The sequence below is a fragment of the Saccostrea cucullata genome, unplaced genomic scaffold (assembly GCF_032062105.1).
Source record: "Saccostrea cucullata isolate Sc308-1 unplaced genomic scaffold, CSIRO_AGI_Scuc_v1 ctg295, whole genome shotgun sequence".
Classification (NCBI taxonomy): Eukaryota; Metazoa; Mollusca; class Bivalvia; order Ostreida; family Ostreidae; genus Saccostrea; species Saccostrea cuccullata.
In genome coordinates this window covers 24,309-36,083 of record NW_026937303.1, presented here as the reverse complement: position 1 = coordinate 36,083, position 11,775 = coordinate 24,309, and the positions used below count along the sequence as shown (strand labels likewise).

Genomic DNA, 11,775 nt, shown 5'->3' with positions numbered 1-11,775 from the left:
AGAGAGTTGTTTCCTCTTGGCACATACAACACTCAAATAGGAAAGGATTGATTTTCCGGATTTTTTTTGTAATTGTATATGCAATGCTCGACATGTATAGTTTTAATTATCTGTGGAAGTTCCAATAATAATTAAATCAGATTTTTTAAAAAATTTGCTATTAGTTTTGTTGCTGTTGTTTTTTTTTTTTTTGGGAGGGGGGGGTCTCTGGCTGGGAAGCTGCATATTATGGTCCAATGTATTTTATTGTATGTTGTGTGATGCTTACCCAGTTTGCAACCTGCCAGGGGAGAAAACTATATCACCTTTCACTTGATCATAGGAATTCATCTTTAAATAATCCTAGCAGAGACGAGGGTCGTTTTACAAAAAGGACTTACAACTAAATTTTTTTACTAGCTTTATAATTTGCATTTTATTAAAAATGATTTTTACCTTTTTTAAAAGAAATGAAGAAAAAATCCTTAACAATGGCAATTTCCAACAGAATCATTTATTCTGTAAAATTTCACTATCTCCTGATTTTTTTTGTTTTGGTTATAAATTATTTTATAAAACAGGCCTCAGAAAGTTAAATTGGCAATTATAATAGATTCATACTTGTAAACTATTTATAAGAATATATAGAGAAAATATGTATTAAGAAGTTAAGACCATAGCTTTTAAGCTGGTTTATGGATTTTACTTTCAAATACTTTAAATTTCCAGAAAATTATTCGGTAAATAAATATAATCCCATTTTCCCCACAATTTGTCACTAGGCCTTTAGTGCATGTGTGTGTGTGAGTGGGGATTGTAAAAATTCATTTTATATCATTCATTTTATACCATAAATATATATATTATTTCAGAGTACCATTCATGATGTGCTCCTCAATAATCTTCTTAGGAGCGAAAAAGAAATATTGGCTTTGCCATCAATCTGGGAAACAATTCCATCTCCACATATACACACAAACACAAAAAGCAGAGCCCAAACCAGCAAGTAGAAGACAGGTACCGATATTTATTATATATTTTTTTAAGAGTTCCATTAAATGTATAGAAATATTTTCTGCAAACCACCTTTAATGACCTCACAAAAATGCATAATATAATTGAATTACAACAATGCAAAAAAACATGACTGTATTATAATGGGCATTTTTATCAACAAGATTATATCAAAATGTTTTTTTCTCTAACAATGCATACAGTTTATACAGTAATAGCATAAAAATGTTAGGACACAGGTTCCATATAAAAAAAAAAATCCACACATATCACAGAAAAATTAACATGTTCTTAATAATTAATGAAGGACTGATTTACAGATCAGAAGCACTTTTTCTTCCACATAAAATGTTATGGTACTTATACAAAATACAACTTTCTCACAGAATCCATTCATGTATTATAACAATGTATAACAAATAAATCACTCTTCATTATATAAAATGAGTCATTGTTCAGATACACAACAGTCTCATAAGTTTATATTGCACCGAATCACATAGGAGAGTTGCTATGAGCTTGTCATTGTTAAAACAATGACAAACCTAAGCTGCCCTGAGTATCTCTATCTCTGTAGACAGTTACTTGATGAGGGGACTGTAGACCTCCTCGTAGTTGTTCAGACTTTCATACGGATCTCTCCCCCTGAACAAACAGTAGTGCTGCACCATGAAGAGGATGTCAAACAATATGGAAAAGGCACCCAATCCAAACTTAGTGGGGTCTCCAAATATAGACGACCAATCATCTGTCAAGCAAAGTCAATGAAATTGAAAACAGTCAAGTGGGTTTAAAATTCTATTATGCCTTCTTTTTACTTGAGCAGAAAAAAAGTTTCAGTAAGAATTTTTTTTGTAGTATTCAGCACTATTAAAACAAGAGGCCCATGGGCCACATCGCTCATCTGAGTAGCTTTGACCATGCTGTTCTTTACCAGATTTCCCCCTTGTAATAACCTATTGTGATTCCAAATTATGGCCCCGTCCTACTCCCAGGGGTCATGAATTGAACAATTTAGAATCTACACTACCTCAGGATGCTGTCATATAAGTTTTAGTTCTGCTGGCCCAGGGATTCTTGAGAAGAAGAATTTTAAAAATTTTTCTTATATATTTCTATGTAAAACTTTGATTCCATATTGTAGCCCCACCCTACCCCCAGGGCTCATGATTTGAACAATTTAGAATCTACAGTACCAAAGAATGCTTCCACATAAGTTTCAGCTTTTCTGGCCCAAAGGTTCTTGAGAAAAAGATTTTTAAAGAAATTTCCTATTTATTTCTATGTAAAACTTTGATTCCTTATTATTGTGGCCCCTTGGGGGTCACAATTTGTATAACTGAGAATCTACACTACCCCAGGATGCTTCCACATAAATTTTAGCTTTTCTGACCGACTGGTTCTTGAGAAGAAGATTTTAAAAGTTTTTTTTCTATATATTTCTATGTAAAACTTTGATTCCCTATTGTGGCCCCGCCCAACCCCCGGGGGTCATGATTTGAACAATTTAGAATCTACACTACCTTAGTATGCTTCCACATAAGTTTAAGCTTTTCTAGCCCAATGGTTCTTGAGAAGAAGTCAAAAATGTTAAAACCCTGTTTACAGATAGACTGACAGACAGACAGACGACGGACAAAATGTGATCAGAAAAGCTCACTTGAGCCTTCGGTTCAGGTGAGCTAAAAAATATCATACTGACTACTCAGCATTTTTAAAGCCAAAATGTGATCAGAAAAGCTCACTTGAGCCTTCTGCTCAGGTGAGCTAAAAAATATCATACTGACTACTCAGCATTTTTAAAGCCTAACTACTCACCATTGTTGAAGGCTGACTACTCACCATTAATTGTTATAGACTAATACTCACCATTATTGTAAGCTAACAGGAACATCTGTAGAAGACTGAAGCTGCCTCCAGTGAAGTCCAGGAGGACGTTCCCAATACTCCATCCCAGTGTACTCTGCCTCTTACAGTTCATCCAGGCCTGTGTAATCAGGAGAGGTACTTATTTCTTATATATCAAAAATACTTTTTCATTGAGAGAAAAAATATGTTAAGATATTAATATCAATTCTCTATAAAAATCAAAATTTTAAATAGGGTCGTGGACATGACATGTCTCCGATTTAGCTGAATTTCACACCATTTACTACAATTGGCATACCTTTAATAAATATGATGTTAAAGTCTAACTTTTCAATTTGGTTGCCATGGTAACAAGGATGTTATATTTAGAACCCTCCGATTAAGCAAATTTTGCTCTGTTTTAAATTAAATTAGTGCACATTCAATAAATTAGTGTAAATTCACATGAAAATTATATTCTCTGAGCTCATATAACTTAAATCTCAGAAATAAATTTCATTCAAGATATTTGAATGGATATTAAGCGAATTTTCATTGCTGCATTTGGGCTGTTAGCAAATTGGCAATTTGCCGAATTTGTCTTTTTTAGTCATATTCATTGAAATTTTTCACCATTTTGACAACTGATATATTTGTAACCATGTATCATTAAATAAACCATATATTCTAAGGTTTTATGAGAATAAAAAAAATTTATGGGTAAATCAAAAACTTTCTAGAAATTATTGCATGAAAATTGGTGATTTGCCAAAATTGACTTTTTTAGTCATATTCAATGAAATTTTTCACCATTTTGACAACTGAAATATTTATAACCATGTATCATTAAATAAACTATATATTCTAAGGTTTTATGAGAATAAAAAAAATTTATGGGTAAATCAAGAACTTTCTAGAAATTATTGATAAATAGCAATATTCACTATAATTTACACCTTTTAGCCCCGTTTCCATGGCAACCAGGTAAACTACCATGCTTTATTTCATATAGTCAATCTTTTCATTCAGTATCTTTTCAGTAAGAAAAAAATTATCTGAATCCAAGACATCGCATGGCCACGTCATTTTGATATTTACATAGAATTGATATTAATTACCATTTTGATTGAGCTAAGTTGCTATAATGCCCCCACCCAATTTTATCATTACTGGGTAGATGTATGCTATCTGATTTTTAACTATTGCCACTTGTGATTGATCACATTTTAGATAAGCATGTTCATTTCTTCCATTTTTTTCTTATTTAATTTCCCTTTTTTATTTGCTAAAATTCACTTTTTAAATTCCCCCTGTATTTGGATGTTAAAATTTTTTAATGGTTTGAAATCCCACTATAAGTGAAAGAGCCCTCCATCTTATATATCTTTTGAATTATATAGCCATACTCATATGCCCACTGAGACCTTTAAAAAATAATGTTACGAACTTGACAAATACATGTATATCTGCTCTGTGTGGAAGAAGAGCTGTTTTGTGATCCTATGTAATTAAAACAGACTCTAATTCATAAAACTATTACCTGTGGGATGTATTTGATGATGGTAACCCCCAGCTTGACATATGAGAAATAGTATAGATACTGTAGCCAGGTGATGATGTCATCTCCAAAAATAACAATAAATAATGCCACGACAATAAACAGCCAGGCTAGAGACACCAGGGTAATACAAATCTTAGAGATCTTCTGACCCCCTCTCTGTCAAAGATAAAATCATTTCATAATTATAAACAGTCATTGTTAAAAATCTGATGGATTACCTTGCTTGCTGTTTATCTGAATTATTCCTCAAGATACACATCCTCTAAATTTCAATTTATTAAAATAACAGGCACATCAGCCTTTATGGTCACCTAAGAATTGTGAAAATTTTCCAAATACTCTTTACTGAAAAGTATTTAAAAGGTGCAAACTTACATCATAAATAAAACACTGAAATATTGTTATAGTTGTCACGAACACTGCATGAAGTGTAAAAATGACATCATTCAGCTGTACAGGATTTATTCCCCTTGGATGTTTATTCATGTATTCCGCCTGTAAATAAATAAGAAATGAAACATAGGTATTCAGTATTCACAGTTGTACAGTAGACTACATGATAATTCTGAATTTATAGAAACAGTAAGATAAAGGAACAACAACATTAGGAAAAAGTGAAGTTCAAAGTCATAAAGAAAGTCAAGGTCACAAAGTTATGACACTGGAGGTCAAGTCAGAAAATTATGAAGTACCATTTGAATTATTGCTTTAATCTATGTGCATTCTTGTTTAAAGTTTTAGATATCTAACAGGTAATTTAAAAAAATGAAGGTCACAGGGAAATTGAGGTCAGTAAAATATAAACCAAATTGCTTACACTAGTTTGTATCATAATATTAAGTTTGATAAAAATATTTAGAACAAATATAGTGAAAGTATTAAAGGTAAATTCAAAATGAGGAATATTAAATTCAAGGACAAAGGAAGAAATCAAGATCAGAAATAAAGATACAGTTGGAGAAGATTTTTATTAATATCATTATGTATCACAAATTTTGATAAAACTTTCAGACACAAATTTTACAATGTTAAATTAGCCTACCTTAACATCATTGACCCAGTACATTCCAACATTGAAGAAGCCGTAGGCCAGGAATCCTGTGATGTTGTACAAAAGGAAGTCAAAATTCAGACCAACCACACTGTAAACCAAAGTTAATTTATATTCTAAGTTTACGAGAGTCACCAGTTAGATGTACATGAACCATAATGCTTATCTTACAAGTTGTGTGACATTTTGTAAGTAAGGAGAGTTTATGTGTTTAAAAGCCAATATCCAAACACTTAGTTTCAGATAAAATTGCAAAAATATTTTCAAAAATTATTAAGTACCGGTAAAAGAAATTCTAGTTTTAACTTTAAAAGTTAAATTTTCATTAAATATGTACATATTTCAGCTGTCAAGCTTTACAGAGTTTCAATGACTCCATTATTAAAGCCTTCCTTATAATTATGTGACTTGAGTGATTAGACAAACCTTTTTCTCCTCCAGTTTTCATATACCTGGGGATAAAAAGAAACAGACCAGGCCACAAAGTAGATCCAGCCAATCACAGAATTAATCACAACCAGAGCTGAGCTATGAACGATGGTGATCCTAACAAACTGCTCAGATAATCTACAAGTACAATGTATATCAAGACATTTATATACATGTAAAACAAAACAAAGATAGAATTAATAATGTACAAATTTATATCTGGCTCATTCCTAAAATAGTAGTATTGTAGGACACTCAGGTTCAATATAACCTTCACAGCAAGAATTATATTTTAAACTTTAATTTATTAACTCAGATCAGTCCAGAAATATCTGTCTACAGTAATTTTCTTTGTTTGTTTGCTTGTTTGTTTTGTATTTGTTTGTTTCTTTGGGATTTTTTTTTTTGGAAAGAAAGGTGGCCCACAGAAAAAGAGGGTCTTATTCCTAAAACTCATTTGTATAATTGAATTCACCATAACAGGTGATAAGATACTGGACAGACAAATACCAGAACAAGTAGTCCCTATGTAATACGTGTCTGTCATGCTATGCAGGCAACACAAAATCTAATTAAAAAACATACAAAAGGTTTTTTTAAGTGTTTAAAGCTATTCTATTGTTACTGTATGATATACTTAGTAAACTGTTTTGACGATGAGTTGACTCCGAGGTTGAAATGGCCCACACCAGTGCTCGTAATGTTGAATGACATCGTCCTAGTCTGATTGGCTAAAATAAAGACATCAGGAACTGGCTCTATGTAGTGGTCGTTCTCCACAGAGCTGATTGTGTCCCCTATCTGGTAAGTAAAGGTCACCGTGGCATTGCTAGCAGTGGTATCACTGTAAAAAATGCAAGGGAATAATAAAATTAAAATGAATGACACTATTTATTTGTATGTAATTTTATCCATAATACTAGGGGGAATCCAACTCTATGAATGTATATACACATTTAATCTATTTTGTGGAATTAGTTTCTTTCAAATGCTTGAAAATATTGGGTGGCATTCTTGATGACAATTTGATATGCTCAGTACTTCTGTGAGAACATTTCTAGCTATATCTACGAAGACATTTTTTTTTCCAAAAGATAACTTGTTAGGGCATTTGACAGTTTATGAATAATGAATTACAGTTAAAGTTAAATTAGCAGTTAAAGTATACAGTATATATATTTTGAGGGAGTTAGCAAAAGTCCAATTCCCAAAGGCCAGGGCTATTTCCTCAGGTAAAGTCGAAGGAAATAGCCCTGGTCGAGGGGAACTGGAATTTACCTCAATGATATACCCTTTAACAATAATTTATCATACCAATACAAAGTAATTTAAGTTAAAAAATGAGGATTGCAGATAACTGGATATTAGCTTGCAGAGTGGGGATTAGCTCACTTGACTAATAAACATTTTTTTATATAGAGAAAATCAGTAGAGGTATAATAAACGTCGTTAATGCAAATGTATATGTCACATTTAAATCACTATACTTCAGCGTCAAATGTAGATCCTTGACATCGCCCACCACTGTCTTTAATTCTGATTTGGAGAACATCAGGAGTACTTTTGTCTCATTCTGGTCTACATCAATTTCTGTTGATACAACAGGTATACCTGAGTTAAACAAAGATATAAAATTAGACAAAACATGAACACAAAAAGTTGACATCATGCATCTTTCAGTCATTGATTCATAAAATTCAAACAAATTACTTACATATACAAAGTAAACAAAGCACAGTACAACATAATGAATTGCTCAAAATGTAGCGTCGTGCTTGTCTAGTAACCATTTCCTCAAAAATCATGAAAATAATTTGCTGGAAAACTTCACTTCAGTCACATGACCCTTATATCAACACAAAAAATATTTATCTATCTTTGTATATATCCATATTTTCGAATAAATGTATATGATATTGTATCTTAATTCGTGTTTGTTAGTCACGTGTTGCAAAATTTACTATTTTTCCTTCTTGTTGTCTATAATAATGAAAAAAAAAATATTGATGTAAGCGATATTATACATTAGCTCGTACATTTAATACAATTATTTATTGTCGAAATTCAGGCTCAGTTACCTGAGTTTAGCAAAAATAACTCACTGAAGAGATTAAGATAAGTTTAATATTGTTACAAAATGGTAAATGGTAAGGTCACACATATTCAGTGAACTTCACTAAGCTAATACGAGTTTCATCGGTAAAAGTTAATAGTTGCTGCCGAAAAAATGGCAAGTCTCTTGACAAGGTGAAGTTTGTTTTTTATTTATTTTCTTAAATCGTTATGATGATCAAATAATATAGATTTCATAATAATTTTTTTAACTATAATGTTTTAGAATCACATATAGGTGCCAAAATGTCTTTGAGATATATAATATCTTAAAGGAGTAAGAAATATCAGAGTAAATTCGAAATGTTGGTGTTTTTTAATGAAAAAAAAAATATTTTAGAAAATTGGACTTTTCTTTTTCTTTTACGTAAAACTGTAAGAAACTCACCATTATATATATGTATATATATATATATATATTTTAATTTGACATCTAAAGATTTATATAATAATATATCACCAACATTATGAATTTAGCTGCAGATCTGTAGCGTTATGGTTTTATGTAATATATTTGTCTTTGACCATAACGCTACAGATCACGTAATGAAAAACAGGTGCAATTTACGGTGCAATATTTTTTGCACACTTTTGGGGAAAATTTCTCCACTTTCCAGCATCGATCACTCCTTCATTCTAGGCACATTATATAACTTATCTGTATATTTTATCCATCTACCTATCTTTTATAGTCGTCTCAACAAGTGATAAACTCGCTTGATTAAAATTGTATGTTAGATTGCTGAAAATTCACTTCAAGCGAGTTTATTGCCTGTGGAGACAACTATAAATGGTTGGGAGGTTGATAAAATATACTTATTGGCTACAGAATGTGTCTAGAATTAGGGAGTGAAAGGTAATTACTTTAGCAATGCTAGTACGTTGAGAAATTCTCTCCCAAAGTGCGCAAAAAATATTGCGCTGTAAATTGCACCTTTCTTGCATTAACGGATCTGTAGCGTTATGGTCAAAGACAAATATATAAAACCATAACGCTACAGATCTGCAGCTACAGTGAATTAAGCAGGTCTGGTACAATCACTAGATTTAGCTACCAAATCAATTTATTTATATAAAAAATCATTTTTCTCAGGGTGTGCAGAAAATATCGTGTTGATGCAGTGATCATTTTCAACTTTGTAAAAATCACTCTTCAAGAATTGTCTTTTTCTGCACAATTGCAATCAAAGTTCTGAAAGTTTTGTGGCTACGTATGGCAGTTAGAACAGTTACTCCTTGAATGAAATGACAAAGAAGTCCAGTTCTGGTTAACATGATAATAGATCAGTATTATTCAGCACAATGTTTCATGCTCCAAATTGTTAACCAAACAATGCAGTTTTGCTCCAAATTGTATGTATAACTATCTCTGCTTTGGTTTGTTTTTTAAAACCTCCGCAGTATAAATATTAATTGTCATTTAATTGCAATTTTTTGTCTCTTAAATAAAAAGAAAAATTGTGAAAAGTTTCATTGAAATAGTTAAATAAAGCTACCTGAGGTAGGTAAATAAAGCTACGTAGGTAATTCTACCTATAATTTTATTTAAATCTAGTGATTGTACTGGACCTGTTATGGACAGGTAGTATACTTTTAACGTACATTGTGGTCATTGAATTTTAGAAAGGCTGATATTGTGTAATTATTATGTAGATATATGAAAACTTTTTTAAAGCATTTAAAAGTTTTGTCCATTTCTTTTCACTGTTTTTTTAATGAAGCACAGTGAAATTCCTAATGAGCACACACTTTAATAATCAATAATCTTTCCCTAACTATATTTTAGGTACAGAGAAATTCTCATCACTTGTCAGGCATGTATTAGACACGTCAGCAACAAGGCAACATGTTCGAAAATACAACGCAAGTATTATGAACGTCTTTATCCAACTATCCTTGTTCTCCCGAATGGTGCTACGATAAATATCAGATACCACAAGCCCAGACAAATCATAAAGGTAACAGGAATCACTTACAGATTCTGTCTGATTTACATATCTTAAACACTTATTAAAAGAAAAAAAAATATGAAACTACACTTTACATGTACTTTTGTTACCTTAAAGACAAAGGTGCAATCATGTCTTAAACAATTATTATATGTATTAATTACGTCAAAAAATTTCTTTTGAAATGTAGTTTACAGTAGTTAAGCATAGTAATTCTCCTTTTTTCATTAGAAGTGATTACCACAGGAAACAAATTTTTAACATATAGTATAACACAAGGATGTTATTATAATACCATGGGTTCAAAATTTATTTTCAAAACAAGTACCTGTGGTGATTAAGGACAAAATGCTTTAACCATTCTTCTTTTACATTTGATACCTGTTTAATCTCGTTGTACCTATTTACTATTTTGTCAGCTACCAATAGACATTACAAAACTTTCACCTGAAGAACAGCTTGCCCTAAAGCAAAGACGGAAACCAAAAACAGAAATCAAAGTGGAGAAAGAAATTGAGGATAATTACGACAGACGAAAATATCTTCAATACATGAACAGATCATAATAGATCAATATAGTGTTAAAAAAAAAATTATAAGACCTTGTAAGAAGTTGAAAGATTTTTTTATGTAGATTTGTAGTGATTTTACAAATTGAGAATGAATATTAAATGTAGATTTAAATTGGTTTGATATTTCATTCATAACCATTTATATTATTTTGTGAAAGAGGATTAAAAGTGAACATTTGGAGGAATTGCTCTATTGCTGATGTGTTGGAACAAATCTGACCCTATGAATATGGATTATTTAAATATATAAACAGACAGATGTTCCTTTTTGCTCCTCAGTCCTAAGTGAAGATGAGCTTCCATTATTCCCCCACTGTCAGCATCCTATTTAAAGTAACTGTAAGTTCTACCTCGATCAAACTTGCATGTTCAGTGCATCTAGGGATAGACACTACCAGACATGGATGATGCTTCGGATGCTAAATCTGACCTAGATTTTCCAGCTGAGTGACAAGGTTAAGGTTTTTGGTCAATTCCCAAGTAACTATAAACTCTAAAAAAAAAAAAATTGAGATGGATGATGAATCAAGGGATGGATAGTATGTACCATATTAAAAAAAAATTGTATATACTGGTATATTTATGCCCTCCTTCAAAGAAGAGAGGGCATATTGCCTTGATTTCTGTCTGTCGGTTTGTCTACTGGTCCACCAAGTTTCTGTTTATTTTCTTCACTTACTGAAATGGTATACAGATTTATCATAAGAATATCTAGGCCAATTTCTGTTTTGGGTAGGATTAAGTCATTTTTGACAGAGTTATGTCCCTTGGACTTGGAAAAATCCAGTTATTTGCAGTTTCCATTCAGTTGAACATACTTAATGACCTTTGGTATAAAGATTTATCTTAAGTATATTGTACCCAATACAGAACTTGGCCTAGATGTTTTTATGATAAATCTGTATATACTGAATTTCATTTCACTATTTCAATGAAAAATATGTGTGAATCATAATATCACTACATTCTTTAAGAAATATGAGTGTTTCCCCTTGATCCAGCATTTTCTAAAATGTGTAAGCTAATATTATTAATAAACAAAAATTATTCCTGAATTTCATGTCAATTAAACCTTACCCTTGTAAAAATTATTTGCCCCTGGCAATGGAATTGGAGAAGATATGGTATACTATACAAACGTATTAACCAGGGTAAGGTTTATTAGGGGCTTGTGTTTGTGGTAGGGTTAGTATGCGTAATGGAAGTAGCATAATTTGTATTGGGATCCTTAATGTCAAATGCTGCCTTGATTTATAGTTA

At 31.5% G+C, this 11,775-nt stretch overlaps 2 protein-coding genes across 2 annotated transcripts; one reads left to right on the top strand and one right to left on the bottom strand.

The window, feature by feature from the left end:
* Nucleotides 1-1,050: 1,050 nt before the first annotated feature.
* LOC134247807 (cystinosin-like) lies at nucleotides 1,051-7,733 on the bottom strand. Its single transcript, XM_062730196.1, has 9 exons — nucleotides 7,597-7,733; nucleotides 7,370-7,493; nucleotides 6,520-6,726; nucleotides 5,880-6,020; nucleotides 5,445-5,544; nucleotides 4,778-4,897; nucleotides 4,382-4,558; nucleotides 2,863-2,980; nucleotides 1,051-1,741 (listed from the first exon to the last, which is right to left on the bottom strand). Exons 1-9 carry the CDS (start codon nucleotides 7,685-7,687, stop codon nucleotides 1,575-1,577), a joined length of 1,245 nt encoding a protein of 414 aa, XP_062586180.1. The 5' UTR covers nucleotides 7,688-7,733; the 3' UTR covers nucleotides 1,051-1,574.
* A 243-nt stretch (nucleotides 7,734-7,976) lies between these two features.
* On the top strand, nucleotides 7,977-10,631 carry LOC134247792 (large ribosomal subunit protein mL55-like). Its single transcript, XM_062730180.1, has 3 exons — nucleotides 7,977-8,129; nucleotides 9,781-9,952; nucleotides 10,363-10,631. The coding sequence occupies exons 1-3, from the start codon at nucleotides 8,110-8,112 to the stop codon at nucleotides 10,507-10,509; spliced, it is 339 nt and encodes a 112-aa protein (XP_062586164.1). The 5' UTR covers nucleotides 7,977-8,109; the 3' UTR covers nucleotides 10,510-10,631.
* Nucleotides 10,632-11,775: the final 1,144 nt, after the last annotated feature.

What these genes read in the sequence shown, in the direction of transcription:
- LOC134247807 (XM_062730196.1), bottom strand. Translation starts at nt 7,687, where the DNA reads ATGATTTTTGAGGAAATGGTTACTAGACAAGCACGACGCTACATTTTG. An exon ending in TCGTCAAAACAGTTTACTAA is followed by an intron (nt 6,021 to 6,519) that starts GTATATCATACA and finishes TTGTACTTGTAG; the next exon opens with ATTATCTGAGCAGTTTGTTA. An exon ending in TCATCAAATACATCCCACAG is followed by an intron (nt 2,981 to 4,381) that starts GTAATAGTTTTA and finishes CTGATTACACAG; the next exon opens with GCCTGGATGAACTGTAAGAG.
- LOC134247792 (XM_062730180.1), top strand. Translation starts at nt 8,110, where the DNA reads ATGGCAAGTCTCTTGACAAG. An exon ending in ATGGCAAGTCTCTTGACAAG is followed by an intron (nt 8,130 to 9,780) that starts GTGAAGTTTGTT and finishes ACTATATTTTAG; the next exon opens with GTACAGAGAAATTCTCATCA. An exon ending in AGCCCAGACAAATCATAAAG is followed by an intron (nt 9,953 to 10,362) that starts GTAACAGGAATC and finishes CTATTTTGTCAG; the next exon opens with CTACCAATAGACATTACAAA.